This window comes from Lichenostomus cassidix, chromosome 6, assembly GCF_008360975.1.
Source record: "Lichenostomus cassidix isolate B80296 chromosome 6, HeHo_3.0, whole genome shotgun sequence".
Taxonomy (NCBI): Eukaryota; Metazoa; Chordata; class Aves; order Passeriformes; family Meliphagidae; genus Lichenostomus; species Lichenostomus cassidix.
In genome coordinates this window covers 29,318,031-29,340,793 of record NC_139487.1, presented here as the reverse complement: position 1 = coordinate 29,340,793, position 22,763 = coordinate 29,318,031, and the positions used below count along the sequence as shown (strand labels likewise).

Sequence of the window (22,763 nt, the reverse complement as noted above, 5' to 3'; positions counted from 1 at the left end):
ATAAGTGCTGTTCCAAATAATTTACCTGTTTCTTTTTAAAAATTATCTTAATTCTTTTACACAGTTTTAATAAATTTAACCACCTGCTAATATTTTCCAGCTACTTTAATTTCACTGGAATTTAAGCAGGTCAAATACCTAATTTACAAATACTAATAGCATTGGCTTATTTTATCTATTTATATTTTTTTAGAAGGCAGTTTTTTCAAGGATTTGTGGGTTTTTTGGCCAGCTGAACAGTAAAGAATCAATGCTTAATTGTTGCCAGGTGTGGAGCATAGTCTTTGTCTCGTTTCATATATCTATTTGTTGGGATTTTAAAAGGAAACATTCAAGCATATTCTATCTTTGTTGAACTGATATTACTGTAAACTGATATTACTGTTTGACTCAAAAATAGACATCCAAGAGATCTTATCCACCGAGCAAAATGAATTTTATCACTAACTTTCCAGTGGGTTCCACCTAATGACAATGTATTTTTCAATCTGCATCATGTCAGGTGGCTGTGCTTTCCACCAGCTTCAGCTGGGCCATGACACACTATCATTAGACACAGTTTGAATCAGATATAACCACTGCCTTCTTTGCTTGAATATAGATTGCCTGTCTTTTAAGGAAGAAGCACCAGTAGACAATTTAAACAGCTGCCTCCTCCCCTGGGTTTTGCTTTTGGTTTCTCAACTGAATTTTCCTTTCTTCCATTTTGTAAGGTTGTTGTTTCTACTGTAGATAATAATCTCACAGTGACTATTACTTTCTTAACACAATTAAATGAACAATGAAGTGTTTAATGATGGCTTTGCTGGGTGATTAAAAAACTTGCTTGGAAAGAAATGGGTAATTATAGGCAGAAAATAAGTTCTCAAATTTTTTATAGGTTCCCCCTAGCATTTATATTCGTAAGACCTTGGTATGTAGCCCCTATAAAGGGGAAGAGACTGCAAGATTACAAGAGATCTTTCAAGTATTCCCAGAGAGTTTTACCAGTCCAGCAGGGGAAATTAAACTGCAACAAAAAAGTGAAGTTTCTGTATTATGTGAACACCTTTTCTCTATAGATTTCATTTGTACAATCCTTTTTCTTTTCAGTGCACACATGAGTGAAATTCTCCTTTTTCCAAAAACTCTGTGATCCCTCTGTGTCAAACTTCTCGGCTTAGAAATCTCTCTGGCTAGTGAGGAAACTGTCAGACTTGTAACTTCTTGAAAAAGCATAGTGACAAAGTACTTGATTGGTTGCTTGGGTTGGTTAATTTGAGTTGTACTGATATTATCTCTTACTTATCCCTCTTTTAGTTTGTATACAGTCTTTTGCCTGCTTAGTTTTTCTATTCTAGCTTAAATATTATTTTCTTTTTACATTTTTCATTTAAAAAAAAAAAAAAAAAATCAGTATGGTTTTACTATTAAGTTCCAGAGTAAACCAGGTTGTTCTTTGGGTAAATCACTGGAGAGTCTCCCTCAAGTGCATGTTTATTCACTTGCAGAACTGGCCTGCACATGCACTGGTGGTTGTTTTTGAAGTATTGTCCTCTGCTGGGCTGAAGGCACAGCAGCTTCCGTGTCCTATGTTTGAGTTGGCAGATCCCTCGTGGTATTTTGCTGGAAGTACACAGTGTAATCTGGTGGCCTCACTTTTATGGTTGGGTTCTTGTTAGTACCTGAAGGTTATATTTGGTTTTACCGTTTATTATTTAAGATCTGATTGAACGGTAAGCATATTGAATTCCTTTTTTTTTTTTTTTGGCTCCCAAGTCTTCCATTCACTCCTTCACTCACACCGAAATGAATGAATGATGAAGACTGGGATTTCTAACATTGGGTTTAATATTCTGCAACTGGAGATGTCTTGATTAACATACATTCGTAGAGTGTTATAGTTACACCTTCCCACACCAGGGTCTGTGTGGAAACGTCGATGCCTCTGTCTCATGATCAGTAAACAGATTTAACAACAAGCCTTTGCCACAAGCATGTTGTGGAGATGAGCTGATTTTTTTTTTTATGAACTTGTTACATGGAAAAATATCATAGATATGCAAAGTACTGAATGAGATGCAGCAGACAGATTATTCTTTGTCAGACAAAGAAACTGCCATTTAAGGCAGTTAGCTAATTCTATGAAATGCAAAGGAAGAACACAGTCAACAATCCTGATTAGCCAGTTAAATCTGAAAAATATTTGTAGATAAAACTTTTCTAAATTATATTGCAGCTGCCTGAAAGGAATTACTTGTATTTTAGAATGAAAATGTTACTGTGAAGCGTATTTTAAAAGTGAAGTAGCTATTTTTTTTGGCAAGGTTGTTTGTGGCAATTAGTCATGCTTTATAAAAAAAGTAACTTCAGAATCAGCACTGCAGTTGTATCTGTGAGAAGAAACTGAACTTTTTGGTACAGTTTAAATAGAATGGTAATGCATTGCTCAACTGCATGGTCAGTCATAATCAGTGGAGAATCTTTTGTTAGGGAACAGTCTAGCAGGGAATATATACAAATGCTGATGAGTTTTTGTTCAGATTGCTCTCGACATGCTTCATAGCAGTGGGTTTTCACCCAGAATGTTGTATTTAATTTTCTCTTTGTTCCCTGGAGACAGATATGTAACAGACCTCCCCTCTAACGAATTTCCTACTTTTCCTCCTCCTCTTTCATTAGGGTTAGGGGGAGGTAGACATTCTCCTTGTTCATCTGCAAAGCCAAAGATTTGAAAACTGTATGTTCCCACTGTGCTAGTAAGAAAAATAAAATATGAAAAATACTAAGATGGAAAACTATTTTTGGTGCTTTTGGATCATTAGTGTCTTGTCAGCTTTTACACAGCTAAGGTTTCTTATGCTCTACTGAAGATATTTTAAGGATATTGCTCTAGATCCTGTTGAGGAGAGTAGTTAGTGATTTGGAGGGATTTGTTTTCTTGTGAACTTTGTTCTAAATGCCATTAACCAGGCGGAATTCTTACTCCATTGCTGGACTGTAAATCTGTTACTTGGTCTGATGAGTATTTTAAGGAAAAGGTTAAATGTACTAAATTTATACCAGTTTATTCCAAGAATTGCATTCCACAATTGCACTGTTCTGAATTGTAAGAGTGATACTTTTTTTCCCTAGGCAAAATGCAAAACTAAGATAAAAGAGTCTGAAACCTTCTGTAAGCAAAATAAGTGAAAAAAAAATGCTTTATGCTACAAAACTGACCATAGGATTTCTGCACGGATTTCTGCATGTGAATAATCAATCTGTTGGATGCTATTAAAAATACATATATAAGCAACTGGTTTATAAAGTGTTGCCTGTGTAGGCAAAGCACAAGAGCAGAGCAACATGGAGAAGCAGTATAATGCCTTTTAATTTTTAACCTGTATTTTCAGATAAAGTTTGTCATCAGTTGTTCTATTAACTATAGGAATTTTTTTACCTATTGCCAAATCTAATTGCTTTAGGCCTAGGAATAAGAGCTGTAAAACTATTGAAAGTTACTTGGTGTCTGACTAGATGAGAGAGGTGCTTTGAGCATCTGGACGGAGGGTGCAGAGGGTTTGGATAGCACAGCCTTTATGCCTGGGTGTGGCAGCTGCTGGCTCCCCAGGCAGCATGAGCCCAGCTTGGAGGCAGTGGCCACATGAGAGGTCTCCTTGGCCAGCAGATCCCAAAGAGGAGGTAACAGGAGATGTAATGAATGATGATGCTGGCCTGGAAGTTGTGGGGTGGGAGGAACTGGAGGTACACACGTGGAGGCAGGAGATAAAGATATAGGAAGGAGATGAACAGGCTGTGGAACAGGGTTTGTTTACAAAGAGAACCAGAGATACAGGGGTTGCGTGGGAAGAGGCTGGGGGATGGCAATCTGTGGTCCTGTGCATCTTGGTGTTCCCTTGTACCCAAATGTGGTATCTCAGGTGTGTCTAGACTCACTTTAATTATTGCCCAAGCAACATGAAGCAAAATTTCTCAAATGTACCTTTTCTTTCACATTTAGTGGAGCAAAGTACAGTTTGCTAGCATACACCACTTTGGGGCTGGAAAGTGCTGAGGACAATTTCAGGACCCACAACCTTACTATTACAGGAAATGGTAAGTACATATGGTACCAATTTAAGGAAATAAAAAACCAGTAACATTTTGCATTAAACTCTTGTAAACGAAAGAGCTTAAAGAGATTATTTTTCTTGATACTTAATATAGAATAACTTTAATAAAATATTTAACGGCTCTAAAGCAGGCATCTGTACACAGCTGAATAAACTATAAGTTGAGTAAAATTTCAAGTCCAGATGAAAACTTAATTCTCTTGGGAGTTTCTTCTGTCATTTGCATCTCTGTTTTATGTGAGTTGTAGTTATATACAAATTATTTCTCCTTCGTCACAACCAAGGAAGGGTATCAGAATGAAGAACAGCTTTTTCCTCGGTAGTCAGAGGGAAAGAAGGAAAATTGCTTGAGTTTGGTGAGGGTGTTTAAGGCCCAGATTTAACACTGGACATAAGTGTGTGTGCTTGCAGTCTGCTGCTGTTCTTCAGCTCTGGGGCAGCACATGCTGGGAGCAGGCAGCCTGGATGCTGACACTGGGGGGGACTGGGATTATGGTGCAACTGATGATGGTGTTTTCAGTTTTAGGTACTTCGTCCATTATTTTCTGCAAGAATAGCCCCTCCCATAAGCCATCCTCTAACTGTTACCTTAAAACATGGGACTTTCACTGTTGCTTCTGGGAACTTAATCATTTACTGGGGTAAACTTGACCTCAAAGGGAATTTCCTTCTTTACGTTTCAGTAATTCTGAATAAGTACAGATTTGAAGGTTTATGGGCCATTTGTTTCTTGAAGTGTTGGATGAATAATTTTGAGTACCTTTGATATTTGTAAGACTTTCTTTATTAGTACTTTATATTCCTTCTTGAAGGTCCTTTTTCTGACATGAATTTACATAATTTAGTCTGGTGAGAAAGGACATACCTGGATATTTTGGTTCATTACAAGCATTTCTAAACCATGACCAAAGACAGAGTCACATTAATGGAACGTTGCATTACCTACTTCTAATTACAGAAGAGAGAGCCTAATGCATAGCAGGGCTGAGTGATTCCAAATCATTAGAAACTCCTTGGAACCCTAAATGCTATTGTAGTGCTGCAGGCAGAAGCAGATACAAATTCCAAGCCTTATTAAAACAATCTGAAGTAAAGTGCTCAAGTATAAATGTAGCTGTGTGCCACAATGGGATGGGCTCAGGGATCATGCTAGATGAGAGGGCCAGTGTACTTACCTTTCAAAGTGTTTCTAGCTGTGAAATGAGCTATATTTTATGTAACAACAACTCATTTTTGCAGAACAATATTGCCATTTTTACTTGAAATTATTATGTAAATTACTATTTTTTCAATTAAAAAAACTTCCTGAAGACTAAAATCAGTTTTCATCTAATCCTACAGGATTAAATATTTTCTCTTAAAATATTAAAATACGCTTATTTACACTCACGATCTTAAAGTAAAAACGGATGTGGAAAGCTAAACCGTATGTTTACGGCAATTGTTCAGAACTGAGTGTTTGTCTGTTTTTGCCTTTTCTTTCCCCCAGAGGAATCCTCTTTCTGGCTGCCCCTGTATGGAAACATGTGTTGCCGTTTAGTTGTCCAGCCCTCCTGCATGGCCAGGGATATGATGGCAGGATTTATAAATCAGCAGGTAAGAAGACCTTGCTTGTGTTTGCATCCTCATCTGTTAATAGCTGTCACTGACAGTCAATTGTTAAACACTTGCTTTTACCTGAAGTGGTTTATTGAGAACAGCTGTTTGTCACCTGTTCTACCTAGAGCAAGGGGGAAACTCTCTCATGGCTGCTTTCACAAATGGTGCCTTCAGTGGCTGAACATGGAGAACTCAATGTTTCCTTGGCATGAATGATGTAGGTTTTCAGTAAGGATTGAGTACAACTCTTGCTTCAGAGCTGGTTTGCACTGGTACTTGATGGCATCAATCCTGATAATCCTGCGGCTCTTATCCTTGTACTTACCCCTTGTTGTGCTGACACAAGAGTTTATATCGCAGCATGGTGAATCAGGCTGGTGAACTGAGCCATATTTAAACTCATCCCATCAGAAATGATTCATGTGAACTCACTTTACTTCTCTATTTTGGTTCGTTGCACAACTAGGCATATGAGAAGGTAATAGCAGAGGGCCAGAGGGTCTGGGTCATTTGTCAGGAGTGCTGAATTACAGGCTTTAAGCTGGTTGAGAAACTGCAATGCTTTTATGAAAGCTGTTCAGACAATTCATTTGTGAAAGTGGAAATTCTAGACAAATGTCTTTACTTGACATTTGCTGAATGTATTGTGTATTTCCAAAGTGAAATACTCTTATTTCTCTTATTGTGCAATTGCTGTAGCTAATAAAGGTGCTTTCTTTTTTATAGTAGACACCAGCTCTAGATTTCATTGTATGCGAACCAGCAGATTCTGTACTGTTAGTGTCACATGGCAATAAATCTGCAGAACCTGTAGAACACCAGTAGACATTTAAAGTACTGCTAACATTTCAGAAATCAGTGGCTGAAATGTTCTGTAACAGAAAGTCTTTGTTTTAGGAATGAATTTGGTGCGGCTAAGTTTTGATCACTCAGGGCTTACATGTGTGCACCTTGTAATATGCTTTTGTTTTAGGTTTATGTTTGGCAGTTTCTGACTAGTTCTTCCCTTTAGCAAATGGTAGGAGGTCTAACGAGCTGGAGGAGGCTGTACTGCGTACTGAGAGGTGGCAAACTCTTTTGTTACTACTCACCAGAAGAAATTGAGGCTAAACTGGAGCCAGCATTGACAGTTTCCATCAACAAGGTAAAATTGGTTGTATGGGGATATGTTTTTTGTTGTGGGGGTTTATTTATTTTTATTATTTTGGGGAATGTTCTTTTTGCTTTAAGAAATATGTGCAGTCATTTGGACTCTAAGCTGCTGGTATGCAGTGCTTTATAGGTAGAATGAGGGTGGGATGTGCTTCAGTGAAATTTGCAGTTGCCCAGCAGGGATGTTATGTTTCTTAGTTGTGGTGTAAGTTCCTTCTATTGCATTAGACTGGCTAGCAGAGAGGCAAAAAGGAGGATGGTTTTCTTTAGGACAAGTAATAACTTTTTATATGACAGTTCTATAAGACAGCTCTTGGAAATGTATTACTTACAGTCCCCTAGCAATTCCCTGGTAGACTTTTGTCCTCAGCAAGGTGGAATTCCAACAAAAGCTTTTTTGTTATGTGTTATTTGGCTACAGTCTTAATTAGAAGGAGAGGTGGAAAATTTTTCAAAATATTTTAGTGCCTTAAAATAAGCTGCTTTTCTTAATGCTGGTTTTGTCCAGAGCACAATACCTTTGGAAGTTCTGTTCACTAGGATGACATTATTGCTGTTTTTCATGGCCTGATTAAAAAGCCTGAGTTTAAAACGTATAATTTTAAAGTGTTGCTTAATACGTGGCTAAAGAAACAGCAAGTAATTAGTCTGAAGTAATATTTAAATGTTCAATTTAGTTATGTTATTGGAAGGACCTTCTAGAATGGCAAGCATTAGAGAGAACAGCTTCTCTCAAAAATTGGTTTTGATGCAGGCATCAAGGGTTAATATCCCATAAGGATGGGCAGAGGAATTTAATGTTGTTTGCAATCGCCATAGCTGGGTTCACGTTACATAAGTAAATAGACACATTTGGAAGCTGCGTTAAGCACAGGTCGCTGTGGATTCCTCTGCTGTGGAATCCAGCGCTGCTCGGTGCCAACGCTAATTCCGAGAGAAGCATTCCTGGGCCTGGCCGCTTGTTCAGCTGCTGTGCTGCATCGTGCCAGGGCAGGCATGGGGGCAGCTGACGGGGCAATTGCACTGGGCAGCTCAGGGAGGTTAAAGCTAGTTCATCTGGGGGGCAGGAGGAGGCTTGGCTGTAACTGTGGTTCCCTTCTCTTACTCAGTTCATTTCATGGCTGCACAAGTGCTTGTGTAGTACAAGCACAGGGCTCAGCTATGACTGGGGACATGGGGTGACAAAAAACTGCTTCTTACAGCAGCAGTATCAGCTTTTGGTGGCTTGGATGTTCCTGGGAGAGATGACTGCATTCTCTTTCAGGGTGAGACTGGTATAGAACCCAAACATTTAAATGGGTTATAACAATGTGGCCTGTTTGTGCTAGGACTTGGGTTTTTTTAATTGCTAAGATTTAAATTGATTCCTTAAATAAAAATACCTTTTCTTCTAGTGCTATTTTTTCTCCCAACTGTTCATACATTTACATTAAATAAATATTTATACAGTGGTATGTGTTTAAATAGGTTTACTTGCTTACCTCTTCAGTCACTTTTAATTTCACTAGTCAGCCTCTGCCATAATTCTGTTTTCCAGGTGTTCACAGTATCAGTTAAGAAATTGTAAACTTTAGTAAATTATGGAATGACTAAATTGTTCTAAAATGTGACAGGAATATTTTTTAAAACTACCTATTGGGCTGCCTCATATCTTTCCTTGGAGTTCTCTGTTTTAATCTAAATCCTAATTTTGCTTTTCCATTTAAAGTAACCATATTGTACTAAGATATTTTGTTCGTCTGAGTAACCAATACTTTTAACTTAAATCCAGCTTGATAAGCCTTTGCAGACATACCATCCTTATGTTTGCAGGTTTATGTATCCTTAAAGCTAACACATAGAAGGCACATGATTTATGCATCTTACACCATTTTACAAAAATGTCAGACTGCTGGAGAATGACTGTGAATCCTTCTTCAATTTAAATTAAAACTAGAAAAAAAGAAATTGTAATTGAAAACATATTTGGATACTTTTACTTAAACAGTTTCTCTTGAAAATAACTTAATGCCTGCAGATATTTTTTGATTCCTTTGTTATGAAATTTCTCACACGGATTAAATGAAAGCAGACTAATCATATAGGCTTGTCTGCTACATGTTGTTATAGAAACAGCAATTTCAAAGTGAAAGTTGAGATTGAACATCAACTCTAGACATTCTAACTAAAATCTCTTTGGGTTGCATATGTGGCATTTTCATTTGTAATGTGAAGCTGATCCTTTACATGTAATTTAAAGATGCTTTCTGAAAAGTAATGAAATCATTTGGATTTATGAGAAATTCTCTGGAAAATATTCACACTGATAGCTGTATTTCCCATTCCCTTTGAATTGAGATTTGAAGAAGCCATTAAGACCAGCAAAGTCATTACTTCAACTTTAGATGACTTCACTGCTGCTGCTGTTGAGCAAGAATGGTTCTGCAGTTCCTATTATGCAAGTGCTACTGTTATTGTTCCAGCTAAATGTGATTATAACATATTATATTGCACAACTAAGTAGGAAAAGAGAAATGATATTTTCTGTAGCAAAGAAAATTTACTGGAATCCAATTTGAAGAAATATTCTTTATGGGCCAGTTCCTGAATTTTTTTCAAGTTTTCTTTAGTTTGAAATTAAAAATAAAGACCTTGTCTACACCTGATAGCTTAGCAAATAGGTGCATGTACCAGCAGTTCACGTTAGTTGCTCAGTGTTTGAAATACATAATGTATTGTGTTCAGTTCATAGATTATAAAACTTTTTTTGTACCATGGGTGTCTGAAGCCTGAGGAGTTCTGGGCTGTTGCTTCAAATTACTGTAGTGCCATGATTTCCTTGTTGGCATGTTGCCCATGCAGTGTTTGTCTGTGGGCTGTGCAGTCAGCAGGCCCAGTGCTATCTCCGTGTCGGTGCCAATCGCTGAGGGGAGCAGGCTGAGGAGCAAGTGTTTTCAGCCACAGGCTGAGGGTTCATGGGAACACTGCTGAGCAGTGCCGCAGGAGCACAGGGACAAAATCAAGCTGGAATTACCTTGAATGACAGTCCTTGGTGGTACAGCTGTTCTGGGCTGGGTCAGGTAGAGGACTTGGTTGGAAAATGTGGTGATGGTTGCAGCAGCATAACTTCAAGGGAACCATGCATATTTCTGGGGAACCAGGGAGTTCATCCTTGTTGCTGGAGCAGAGGAATATGGATATGAGTTCTTGACCATGTGAGTTTTTAGGGAGCCAGCCACATGAGCAATATTCACCACATGTATTGGGGAACTCCAACATGGGCAAATGAGATCAGCCCTGAAAATATTTGTGTTCTCTGTAGTAAGGACTTTGTCCTACTGGTTGGCTTAGAAAAGCCTTCATACCTGTGAAAATACATTGGAAAAGCACAGATGAGTTAAGTGCCTCCAAATGTCTGGTATCTCATATCCCATTGCTCAGTTTAGTCCTGCAATTGCTTGAAAGAGGTTGTGGACACAGGTAGGGGAAGCAAATAGAACACCCAGATCCCACACGCTGGACCTTGTAGCACACATGCTCCAATTGAGAGGTTTGAAAGCTGCTTTATTGGCTCTCTAATGCTTCACAGAATACTGGCTGGTCTGTATTGGTATCTCCATGTTTTCAGCTGCTGCATTGCTCCCAAGATCAGTGGCACAGATGTCCTACTATTGCTTGTCCATGTCATACTCACACTGTACTTACCAGCCAGTGGCCATGAGGATGTCACATTAGTACAAGCTCACAAACCCATGAAAGGACAAAATATTAGCTGATAGTGTGAATTTGGTCTTCTGCATTAACATGGTTGAAAGCCATAATTTGAAATTTAACCACATTTCCCTGCTTGCCTAAAACAAACAAAATGGAAATTTTTAACGTTACAACAGAAACCAATGTGCAGACAGGTTATACTTGTTTCCAATGTTGTACTGTTATATCTTGGTTTATTTTTTTGTTCTAAAAGCACAGAGGAAGTTTTTTATATCCAATTTGATTTGTTTAATCTTAAAATAGATACACAGAAGTGGGTCTCCAGGTTATTCAATATTTTTCTTAAGAACTGTAATTTGTTTTGATGTCTCAAAATGGTCTTTATAACCAGTGCTTCTTAGTGTGTCTGGACTGGCTTAGCAGGAAAATGTTGTACCTCAGCAATAAAAAAGTTCTCTCTTTGTGTCTTCTTTTTAGCTTAAAATACGAGCTTTCCAGAGAGGTATTATCAGGCAAAAAGATTTTATTTGTGGGGAGAAATATAGAATAAGATTGGTATTTACAAATATAGATTTTTCCTTCTTAGTCTTTCCCCCTCTTCAAAGAAATAATCTTTTGTGTAAAGAATGTAAAACTGACTTCAGCTTCCCCATAAGAGTCACTTGAGTTCAAGATTCAGCTGTTTTCCTGTTGCCATCCACCCATTGTTCTCATCTTTACAATTGCTATAGCTGAGTTGATTCAGTTTTTTTATAAGACTGTGAAAGATATTATTACAACATGGTAAATCAAAACACTTCTTGTTTGTTTTTTGGGGTGGGTTCTTTTTTGTTTGTTTTTAATAGATTTCATTGTTTCGGGTTTTGTTTTTATTAAGTGGAACTGGGCATGTCATGTAATTCACCCAACCTTGGTAAATTCATCAGCCCATTGCTGTAATGGCATCTCTTGTATGACTCCTGAAATATTCAAGCATCAGATATAGACTGTTGCTTGAGGATTTATCTCCTTTGAATAATACCACAGTTGTGGGATAAAACCTGCAGCAAACATCATTAAATAAACTTGTGTGTATGGTATGCTTGAAGTTCTTACCTGTCAAATGTTAATCTATTTGATTTCATTTTTTTGCTGGTATCTATGGTTACCTGAGTTAATGGGATATAGAGCACTTATGGATGAATTACTTCATCTCCTATTTTTAGACAGAAGAATTTAAATGAGCATATCCATCAGATATGCTACAAGCAGCTGTTGGTATTTCAAATGGTTACTTCAGTAATGCATTTAAAATCTGGGGAATGGTCTGTAGAATAACTTTTGTTTTTCTGAGTATCGGAACTAAGCTTATCCCCATGGGATCCCATGCGTAAACTTAATTTCTGTAGGTGCATGTTTAACATCTTTAGCAGATGTCTGATATGTGGTTGAGTTGCGTAAGAGGGAACTGGTTGTTCTGTCCCCACCAGATTTTGAGGAATGCCCCAAGGCCACCTTTGTGGTCAGATTCACTGTCCAAGACAGGAGATGCTCGAACACAGCCCTGGCTGTGATTGTTGGCTTCCTTCAACTCCTGGGCACTGCCCATGCCAGGAAGGCCCTTGTGTGGCAGGAGGGCGCTGCTTGCTCTTGCTCTGTGCTAGGTGTCCTCATGTCCTGCTGGGCTCTGGGGCTGGCCAGCTGTAGGGGCTGGCTGGCGCCCTGGCACCAAAACTCATTACTCTGCTCTCCTGGCTATGCCAAAAATCCTCTGAGGAGCAGTGTTGTAATGGGCTGCTGCTTGTTCAGTCAGGTCGAGTTGTATGTGCAAAGATATTCCCAGGGCTTCTGCTTTATTTCTGTAAATACGGTGATGTTAATAATGTTAATTTGCTCACCATGTTGTGAGGAGCAGCCATGTTGACCAGTTGTGTTCTGGAATTCTTTTAGTTGCGTTTTAGCCAGACTTTTAATAAAACCTTTCAGCATTTTACACACACACACGCACAAAAATCACTGAGTTAGGGATAAGTGCTTTTTTTACTGTAGTAATGCCATAACAAAGAAACTAAATACTCTGAAAATACCACTGGATCTGGTCGAGAGCAATTGAACTATGTCCCTGGACAGAAAGAGAGACCTTGGCTCTAACAGTGCTGCTGTGTAATCTGAGAGCTTTTCTAACCTTAGCTGAAGAAATTTTATAGACTTGTGTTATACTGTTTGGATATATATACCCATTTAATTATTTCTATGTAGCTCTCCCTAATTAAGAAGGATTAAATTAAATTTTTAAAAATGTTGTTTTTAAATGGCAAATAGTTTGGGTTTTTTTCTGTTAGAGCAAAATCTTGTTGTTCCAGTAGAACTCTATGGGTTACTGCTACAAATGCCCTTTAAAGATGGCCTAAGTAAGTTCTTTTTAATTTTCCTGTCACTATGGTATTAGTTCTGAATGTCCTGGTGCAGTAAGATGAACGTAAAATGGATACAAGTTTACAATGCAGTGGGTAAACAGTGGCCCACAGAAGTACAATAGGAGGTGTAAATAGTAGCTGTAATAACTTGGTTGTCCATCTGAATTGTTTGGAGAAAAGCAACTGCTTGCTGTTGTTGTAGCTTATTCCCTGAACTGCTGTGGAGAAGAGTGAGCAGGTGAGATGAGCTGGTGAAGGTAGAGGGAGGGGAAACACAGAATTACAGTACATTCTGTAATTCAGAACTGAACTACAATAATTGTGCTCCATTCTCTTATTCTTCGTATTTTATGCCATTTTAATAGTTTTATGAGAAAACATTTTTATAATCAGTTCCTGACATTAATTAATCTTTTATTTTTTTTAATTGGGTATTAATCTGGAGAAGACAAAAAGCCGAATGATACCTTCTTTACACTGTCATTGGCCATAAGTTGATGCCAGTGTAGAGCTGAAGCCATAACTCATTACCACAGTTTGTCATTCCTAGGAAACCAGGATTCGAGCTGTGGATAAGGACTCCAAGAGAAGAACTAATAACTTCTCTGTTATCAACCCTGTGTCTGGAGAGGCTGTGACGCAACGTTTTGCTACTGACAGTAGGGATGAACTTCATAAGTGGATGGAGGCTTTCTGGCAGCACTTTTATGATCTGAGTAAGTAAGCAGGCAGCGCTGGCAGCGTGCCCTCCGAGTGGGGTGTTATGTAACATCAAAGGGATCTTTGAGCAGTTTGAATCAGAATTGCCTCATAAGCCTTTGTTTGCAACGACGAAAAGAAAAATGTTCTCTGGGATAATATTGGGTGGTGGTCTAAGCCGTTGGAAGGCAAATATTTGACTAAACCAAAGTCCATGTGTTCTGTCTGTGTTTTTGGAGGAAACCAGAGGCAGAATAGGTCCATCAATCTCAAAAAAGTTTGTTCTTTTAGTAGTGTTCCAGATGATGTTTTTAAGGACTGCTAAATTCTCACCATCTCTTCCTCCTTCCCACTGTAGTGGGAAGAGTCCACCTCTGCCTATCAGTGGTGTGTTGGTTTGGTGAGATTCTGCAAGTAGGAAACCTCAGGATGGGAGCCGTAGTGACAAGTGGTGAGGATGCTGGAATCACATGGGGCCTTGGCTAGGATGCAAATTTAGCCAGCTCTTGCAAGTAGTCACAAATGAACATGGGGTTTCCTTGTTCAGCAGTATTATGGAATAATTAATTGACAGTTTGCTGTAACAGGGATTGCTTGATTCTGTTGGTAATTCAAAGGTTTTAGTAGCCCTCATCACACAGGAATTTGCTCACCCAGCCATACTGCATCCAGTCAGGCTGCTTACCTGGATCTGGTAACAGCTGTACCTCAGCCCTCGTAACAGCTGATAAGTGTTACCTAAGTGTTACCCTAATCCTTTGGCAAACCTCTGGAGCAACACTGATCTTACATGGCAGAGGGAACTCATTGATTGGTGTGAAATGTAGCTGAAGTAGCATATTGTGTTGCTTGTTTATCACCAAATACTTACAACAACTACACAGATTAATTTGCCTGTGTCTTTTTCCTCTGCTTCCTGCTTGACTCACAGGTTTACTGAGGGTAGAGACTGTCAGTTTTTATGCTGTCATTGACAAGGTAGAGTTGCTTCCTGATAGGCCTTTTTATCAGGTCAGAAAACAGAACCAGGTCAATTAATGAAATATCAGTCTTCAGTCAGAGAAAACACCAATAAAGTAATTGAACTGAGGCTATGGAAACTTGGTATCATAGTTGTATTTCCAGTCATTTCTAGCTCTGATTTACAATGAGAAAAGGCACTATCAATTAAAGAAATACACCAAGCAAAAACTAGGGCATCCTCTTTAAATTATCTGTAGAGTGGGGTAAAAGAACTACTTCTTATTCATTATAGATAGAATACTACCCACGGATTTTTTGAGACATTTTCCTTAGATTCAGAAAAAATGGGTCACTTGGCATTTAAATGCCTTTTTTCTTCCCTGATTCTAAAATTCTCTTAAAATTAATGTGCTCCGAAAACTTGGAATGATTGGTATGAATAAAGTAATTTTACTGTGTCTTGTTTTCCTTAAGGTCAAAATCTATTAATAGAAAAAGAGGTTTCCTTGTCTGCTAAGGAATAAAAGGCAAGTTATCCTCTATTAAAAACATAATGTTCCTTTGCCATAATATTGTAACGTAGCTGTATAACATACAGCTTGCAGGATATTGGAGGGTGTCCCTGATAACTTCATGAAGCTTGCCAAACCATAGATTTTTTTATAGGGGTTTTTTTTTTCTCCTTGGCTTTATACTGTTGGAGGATTTGAAGGCAAATTATGTTCTTTACCCATGATAGTATAACAGTAATACTGGGATGCTTAAATTACAGGTAGTATATTACAATCTTTGTGCTAAGAGAATGAATACAGAGGTGAAAATATAAATGCATTCTGATCATTCCCGCTAAACAAAAGTAAATGCTCACTGTTTAGCATTGCTTTGGAGATAGTTTCCTAACACAACCTAAAAACTTCCATTTTTTTTTTCCCAGACTGAAGTGTTTAAGTTCCAGTCATTGTTCCCTTTTCTCTCTCAGGCCAGTGGAAACATTGTTGTGAAGAACTTATGAAAATTGAGATTATGTCACCACGGAAACCACCTTTGTTCTTGACAAAGGAAGCGACCTCCGTCTACCGTGATATGAGTAAGTGGGATTTGCCTTTTCAAGTTGCAGAGTAACAGAAACAACATTGTCTGAATTCAGATAGCTTCTAGTGTTGGTGTTGAAACACTGAGTTTTTCAAGGACAATTCAGACAATGAAAGAGCAACATAATTGCATACCAAGGAGTTCATATTAAATCTGAATTTGTAATAGCGCAAATAATGAATACATTTTTATACCTTGAGCTAAAAAATCCACAATCTGCCCTGAACACACTCAAAAAAGCTGTCACTAGAAATAAACACTCATGGTAAGAGTAGTGTAAAGCTCAGGAAATGTAAAGGTAAAATAGTCCAGCCTGCAAACCAGTTGCAGGAAATTAATCTGCTGTTCTTAAAGCTATTTGAAGGCTTACCTAGCATAATTTACCTAATTGTTTGGTCTTTGGTAATGTTGAAAAATATGCTTGGAAAATCTAGATACAGTGTATCTGGGACTTGTATTTTTTCAGAGAAAAATGGTATGCAGCAGGATTTTTTAAATAGTTTCATTACAGAAATAATATTTACAGACTGGAAAAAGTAGGTCACTTTGTTTTACTGGATCCAATGCAGTATTGACTGAGAAACACTGTACAACTCTAAATGCCTGACTGCTTGCTGCTTGGGATGGAGCTGTGATGATGCTTAAAATGCCATGTGGGTCATTGAGTTACTGTGCATCAGAGCACTGAACAGTCGAGTCTTATCTAAGCTGTGAATGCAGAGCAGAAATGCAGTAAATGAACCACACAGAAGTTTCGCAAAGGTGACATAGTAGCATAATTCTACCAATAAACATGTACATCAGTGGGGAGCAGAACACAAACTCTGTTTCACTCTTAATACACCACTTTTTTTCCTGTTTATAGTATTTGTAGTACTCTGCCTCACCAGTGCTGAATACACCAAAAATCTTGTGTTCAGTCTGGGGCCCTTCACTACAGAAAGACATTGAGGGGCTGGAGCCTGTCCAGAGAAGGGCAATGGAACTGGTGAAGGGTCTGGAGCACAAATGTGAGGAGGAGTGACTGAGGGAGCTGGGGATGTTTAACCTGGACAAAAGGGGAAACCTTATGGCTCTCTTCCAGCTATCTGAAAAGAGATTGTAGCCAGGGGGGTTCAGTCCCTTTTCTCAAGTAACAAATGATAGGACAAGCGGAAATGACCTCAAGTTGCCCTGGGGGAGGTTTAGATTGGGATGTTAGGAAAAATTTCTTCACAGAAAGATTGGCACAGGCTGCCCAGGGGAGTGGTGGGGGCACTGTTCTGGAGGTATTTAAAAGACATATAGAAGTGGTGCTTAGGGACATTGGCAATGCTAGGTTAACAGTTGGACTTGATGATCTTTAAAGGTCTTTTCCAACCTAAACAGTCCTCTGTGTTTCTATTGAAAATCAGACACTGCTGCTGGTACTACTGCAGTATACATGGAAAACTCAAGAATAAGAAATGGAGCAAGGCAGTCTTCAAGCACATAGAGAAAAATGATATATGTAAAGATGTCCCATTTTCTACAGGCTGGCAACACAAGAATATTTAGTCACAGACTTTCATGAGCCTCTTGTGAAACAAAATTTTCAAAGCACTAGACAACAAAATGTGTTTAATATCTAATACATACAGGTTTCCCAGTAGTACATAATTTTTTCTTTTACTTGGAAAGAAATATCATTGCCTACCCTGCTGCCTCAATGCCAGCTGTTACAAAAACAGTTCCCTCCTGTCACCTCAGTTGTCTCTTAGATAACAAATGTAATCTTTTCCATTTCATCCATTAACACTCCTAGTAGTTCAGATTTGGTGAGACATAGTTGATACAGTTTTGTATTCTGAGCAGTAATAACAAAATAGGTAGAAGTAAAATCATTGGTAGTGTTTTAATCTGGGTTAATTGCTGTCCCTTAAAATTACAGGCATTGATTCTCCAGTGAAACATGAGGGCTTAGCTGATATCATACAAAGAAAAATTGAAGAGAGTGATGGTGAGTTCCTTCTTGGCCAGCAAAAAGAGCCTGCATCTGCCCTATGGGCTTCACTCTTTGATGGATCTCATGAGATAACTGTTCAGAAAAACATGCATCTGGACCCAAAAAGAGATACTACAAGTCCTAATGACAGCAGAGGAAAGAAAAGAAGAGCTCCACCTCCACCCTCTGATAAGTCACCATACAGTGCAAAAACGCAGGTGAACACAGAGCAAGTGGGCAAGGAAAACTGGAGGAAGCCTGACCACACATCTGCCAGTGGCTCCTCCTTTGAGTCACTGTTAGCTACGAAAATGCAGCAGCTGCAAACCCCCATTGCTGCTCCTCGCAAAATTGGTCCATGTAAAAAAAGTGGTTTAGCTGGCCCAGGGAATCCCGTTTCTCTGGTGAGCAAGACCAAGTCTGAAACCAAACCGGTACCAACCCCTAGACAGAAAGGCATTACAGAAATTCGAGATCCCAGGTCCTGGTTGCATCCATAGGTATCATATATAGCTTAGAGGAGTCCTTGGAATTTAAAGTTTCTCAGCCTTCTCCTAATACTCTTCATTAAAAATAGATTTTAGCATATAGCTCAAGTGTTTTCTGTTAGCTAGGGCATTACTGCTGCAGTCTCAGCTGTACTCATTAGTGCTCACATCTAAATAATTGCACTAGAACAGGGGGAGTTCTCTCTGTCTGGACTAACTGTGCTATTTCTGAAAACAATAGTTCAGTACTTTCCTCTTGAAAAACCCACAGTGTTCAGGGTAACCTCAGTTGTCCTCACAGCAGGGATGTTACCAGTGCCTTCTACCAGTCCCTCAGCTTAGCCCATCCACAGCTCCCCAGACTACTTAAGTGGGAATTCTCACATACTCAGCAGAGAGCTGATTTTCTTGGGCTCCTTGCTTGGCTTCAGCTAAAATATCCCTTCTTCTCCCTCACTGTTTAGGAAACAGTGCTTATATGGTAATTGAGTATGAAAAGCTTTTGTGCTGTTCTGAATGGCTCTGTAACTCCATATGAATTTCTGAAGCACTTCTATCAATTTAGTGCAGGATTTCCCAAGTTCTTGCTGGCTCATGTGCTGTCAGAATGGACCAGGGTTATCTGTCTTTGAGCAAGGATATGATCCATCATTGCTGCTTATTTTGGGCTAAGACGAGCGTTTTAAAGCAGTGCCAGGTATGAGCACGTGCTCATCTTATGGTTGTTTTTCTTGACAAACGTGGCCCTGTAACACAGCTCCTCCTTTGTGGAGCCTCTCAGCTGTTCCTGGTAGGGATCTGGTTTGTAAACAGGCAGTGTTACTGGTAAACAAACAGGGTTTTTTCACCACTTGTTCTTTCTGCAATAGCAGAAAATAAGCACTGCAGGTGAAGATATTGAACTTTGATACTCTTCCATCAGACTGTTCACCAGTTCTGTAAGAAGCCTGGGTTGTTAGGCTTCCTGTGGTACCTGCGAAACATCTATTGCATAAGGAAAAGCTGTGTTCTCCTGGATCCACAGCTTAAATACCCAACCATTTCCTTGGCTGGTGCATTTATCTTAGATGCTGGAATTTATCCAAAGGCAAAGGTCTGCTTGCAGTTCTCCCTCTAGAGCCTTGGTGCTCAGACCTCTGTTGAGAGGGTCGTATCAGTAACTGTATACATACAGTTCATTATTTAGGTTTTTTTTTCTGAAGTGTGGATGGCTCTGGGAGTTTTCCCATTTCTGCAGAAGATACTGTGGGCATGGTGGTTGGTTGGTTTATTTTATCTAATTTTTTGGCTTCAGCTAAGCTCTTGGCTGCACAGCTGTGAAGGTATCTGCTGAATTCCCTCAGTAGTTCATTGGCTATTTGGGATGGGGTTGAGAGGTAGGTTTAATTTACAAATCCTTTTGCAAGATTAGAGCCTTTTGTTCTAGAATGTCCTTGCTTATTCTTCATTTAATCACATTCCATTTTCCCTCTGAAACAACCATAATCATTCTTACAATAAATCATGCTGTTACTTAAGTGGATGGTTTGTGAATGGTTTATAAATAGGAACAGAAAAACTGAAGAATAACTACATGATTATGTAAATCAGACAGTCGACTAAGTGGACTGTACAATGCTGAACAAGGAATGGGAAAAATAAACAGGGGGGGAAAAGCATATTTTCCAAAATGCAGCTGCAGTTTATTTAGCTTTAAATCTAGCCTTACATGTTGCTGTGCTTGGAAGGCAAAAAAATACCTTTTTCTCGATAACTCCCTTTCATTTAGTGATTATATTTAAAAATAAATCTCATAAATATATAAGGCAAGAAGGCACCATAATGAGGATTTATTTTTAAATTCAACAGGCCATTGAATTTCAACGAGCAGTTTCTCTATTAAATTCAGTGGCTTTGTTTTGAACTCAACATACATATTTTAGCAAGGCATTTAATATTAATTTGAAGTCTTCAAGTGATGAGAATTCACTCATACCTCCTGTTGCAATACTTAATTACCCCAGGTACATTTTCACTTGATTTTCTATTTGCATTTCTAGCTCCACCTTAAGTTATTTTGGTCTTTTTATGCATTTGATTGCTTATATTGATCTCTGTAGTATCAGCTTTTCTAATTGCTTGTGTGTAGTTATAAATCATGATTATGTCCCTTTTAACCTTTTCTCTGATGAGACATACTGAATTCCTTAACTTTCCTATGGCAGTGAATGTTATCCAAGACTAATTAATCTTCACGTTCTTCTCTGTATTTCTCATGGATAGAACTATTTGTAAGGGTGACATCTGAATTAGATGCCACATGTCAATAGTGATCCATCAGGACTGTATAGAGCCATAATGTGATCCTCTTACTGTGATGAGTATCTCCCTCTCTCTTCTTTTTCCTCAAAAATTGCATTATCCTTTTTTTTGTGGAAGCATTGCCTTGGATGCTGACTTTTATGGCCCAAGTCCTCTTCAGAGTCTTTCTCAAGAATGCGGTACATCATCCTCTTATTATCCTACCTTATATTTTCTTGGAAATACACATTGTATTTTACCAGCATTAAAATACTGCTCATGAAGTGATCCAGATTGCTCTGTGTAAGTGACCTGTCCTCATTCTTTACTACTCCACCAGTCTGCATGTCCTTTGCAAATTTATTGCAAGTGATTTTTGCAGTTTATTCCAGATCATTGATTTTTAAAATTGAATGCAAGGCAAGGTTTGTAGAGAGAGGTGATAAGTTTTTATTACATCAGTGACATGGGTGCGGGGTGGGGAAAAGCAAACAGACAGGCCATTGAGTTTCTGTCCCTTTTATCCCAGAGCCTTTAAAACATTGAGTAAGATGGAAAACAGCTGTATTTCTTGCTGAATCCCTTTTAATACTGTATTTTGAAATTATTATGATGATTTTATAAAGAAAATTGCATGTTCATCTGGTTTTCAGAAGGTGTCTCAGGGTTCTTGTGGGTAACAACTCAGTGGAGGTGTCTTTGCAAGCTGAGCTTAGCATATTGAAGAGTAAAATGCAACCTGTTGTTCAAGACCTGCTCTCCATGAAGATGTGTTGATTGATATTTTATATCTATCCTTAAATTAGACTCATGTGGGCCAGTTCATTATAATGCTGTGACCACCACTAAACAAATAAGGCCAATAATTACTCTGCTCATCTGCTTCAGAACTATATAATCCCTATTTATGAAGTTGACTTCAGGCTTTAGTATTTATTGTTACTGAGTCTTTCCTTTTTTTTTTTCCCCATTCTGTATTGCCATTATTGCCTTTGCATCTTCTGTTCAGTAAGTTGGTTTAACCAACAAAACCTGTAGGCTACCAGGAAACCCTGAGCTTAGCTATACAATAAAGTCAGTGCCCCTCGAGGAACTGCTGCTCCCAAGCAGTAGAAGAGATTGTAAGGTTTCACTGTCTTAGCAGCCACATTCGATCATGAGGATGCTTTAATTTAATGACTCAAAATATCAGTGATCAAAACCCAAAAGTCATTAGGCAGCCTCCTGCTGGGATGAGGCTTGGAGAACAGCAGAAGGCATGTGGCTTCTCCCAGCCCTTGTGTCTCATTCCCCTGTGCTCACACTTGTGTGGGCAAGTTGGAATGCTATTGTCTGGCAGGGAAGTCCATGGAAAAAAACTGCTCCCAGAATGAATGCCTGAAATGATCCAGCGTAGCACAGGGAGGATGCTAGTGGCACCCGCTGAACGACCCATGGGACTGGGGACATTTCTGAGGAATGTGTCAGGCCTTCTCTGAAAACTCTACCTGCTTGTTCTCTGCTGGGATGAATTAATGCTGCTGAAAACCAGAATTAAGGGATCGGACTCTGTCTTAAAGTGGGGCAGAGAAAGGAGTCAACCTGAACTCTTCTTCTAGGAAGTACGACTTGAGAGCAATTGCTAGTCCAAACTTGAATATAAATTTCACAGAGCATTAACAACTTTTGAAATATTGACTGAACAAAGACTTAATTTATTAACTTTTTATATTTACCTAATGTCTTCAGCTCTTTACTTGGTCTTGGAATGGTAGATGGTACCTTCTGTGGTTTCAAAGGCATTACCTTCAAATGTTTACATTTTTACTAATACTGTGATTTTATTTTTTTTTCCCATGGTAATAATACTAATTGTTGTTTTGTGGTGGCTTGTATGTATTTGGAAATACTGTCGTAGTATTCAGAGTTAATTTGTAATTAATGCAGACTGCCTTAATAGAAAAATGGAGATTTGGACACTAATGTATTGTGAAATGTTAGAACAGAAATCTTCTTTTTTTGCTGCTAGCGTATTGTATTTCTGTTAAAATATGCAAATGAAATTAAAAACGTTTCTAGAATAAAAGGCTTTTGGTGTAATTTTCTTCAGTCTGGAACTACATTAAGCTTTACTCCAGTGTATAAACCATGGATGATGGCTGCTGTAAAATCTGAGAGCTCAGGGGTAGCTACTTTTCCCCTGGGCCTGCCATGAATGTACCCCTGTAGGCTGGTACTGACAACAGCAAACACTGTGGGCCTCAGCTTTCTGACCTGGAGAAAGGGAGGAAAAGCCATTTAACTGGATTTCAGTTAAAGCAATGCTATCTGCCATCCAGTGAATCCAACAGACCCCTCCCTGTGT

The 22,763-nt window shown here is 38.7% G+C and overlaps 1 protein-coding gene across 4 annotated transcripts in view; it reads left to right on the top strand.

Moving 5' to 3' along the window:
* RTKN2 (rhotekin 2) overlaps nt 1–22,484 on the top strand; it is a 42,928-nt gene extending 20,444 nt beyond the window's left edge. For all 4 annotated transcript variants that reach the window (XM_085064248.1, XM_085064246.1, XM_085064247.1 and 1 more), the window contains 6 exons: nt 3,983–4,077; nt 5,584–5,690; nt 6,706–6,837; nt 13,485–13,650; nt 15,576–15,683; nt 17,598–22,484. In XM_085064248.1, coding sequence (XP_084920374.1) covers nt 3,983–4,077; nt 5,584–5,690; nt 6,706–6,837; nt 13,485–13,650; nt 15,576–15,683; nt 17,598–18,151 — 1,162 coding nt within the window. In that variant the 3' untranslated portion in view covers nt 18,152–22,484. The remainder of the gene's footprint in view (nt 1–3,982; nt 4,078–5,583; nt 5,691–6,705; nt 6,838–13,484; nt 13,651–15,575; nt 15,684–17,597) is intronic.
* The last annotated feature ends 279 nt before the right edge of the window (nt 22,485–22,763 follow it).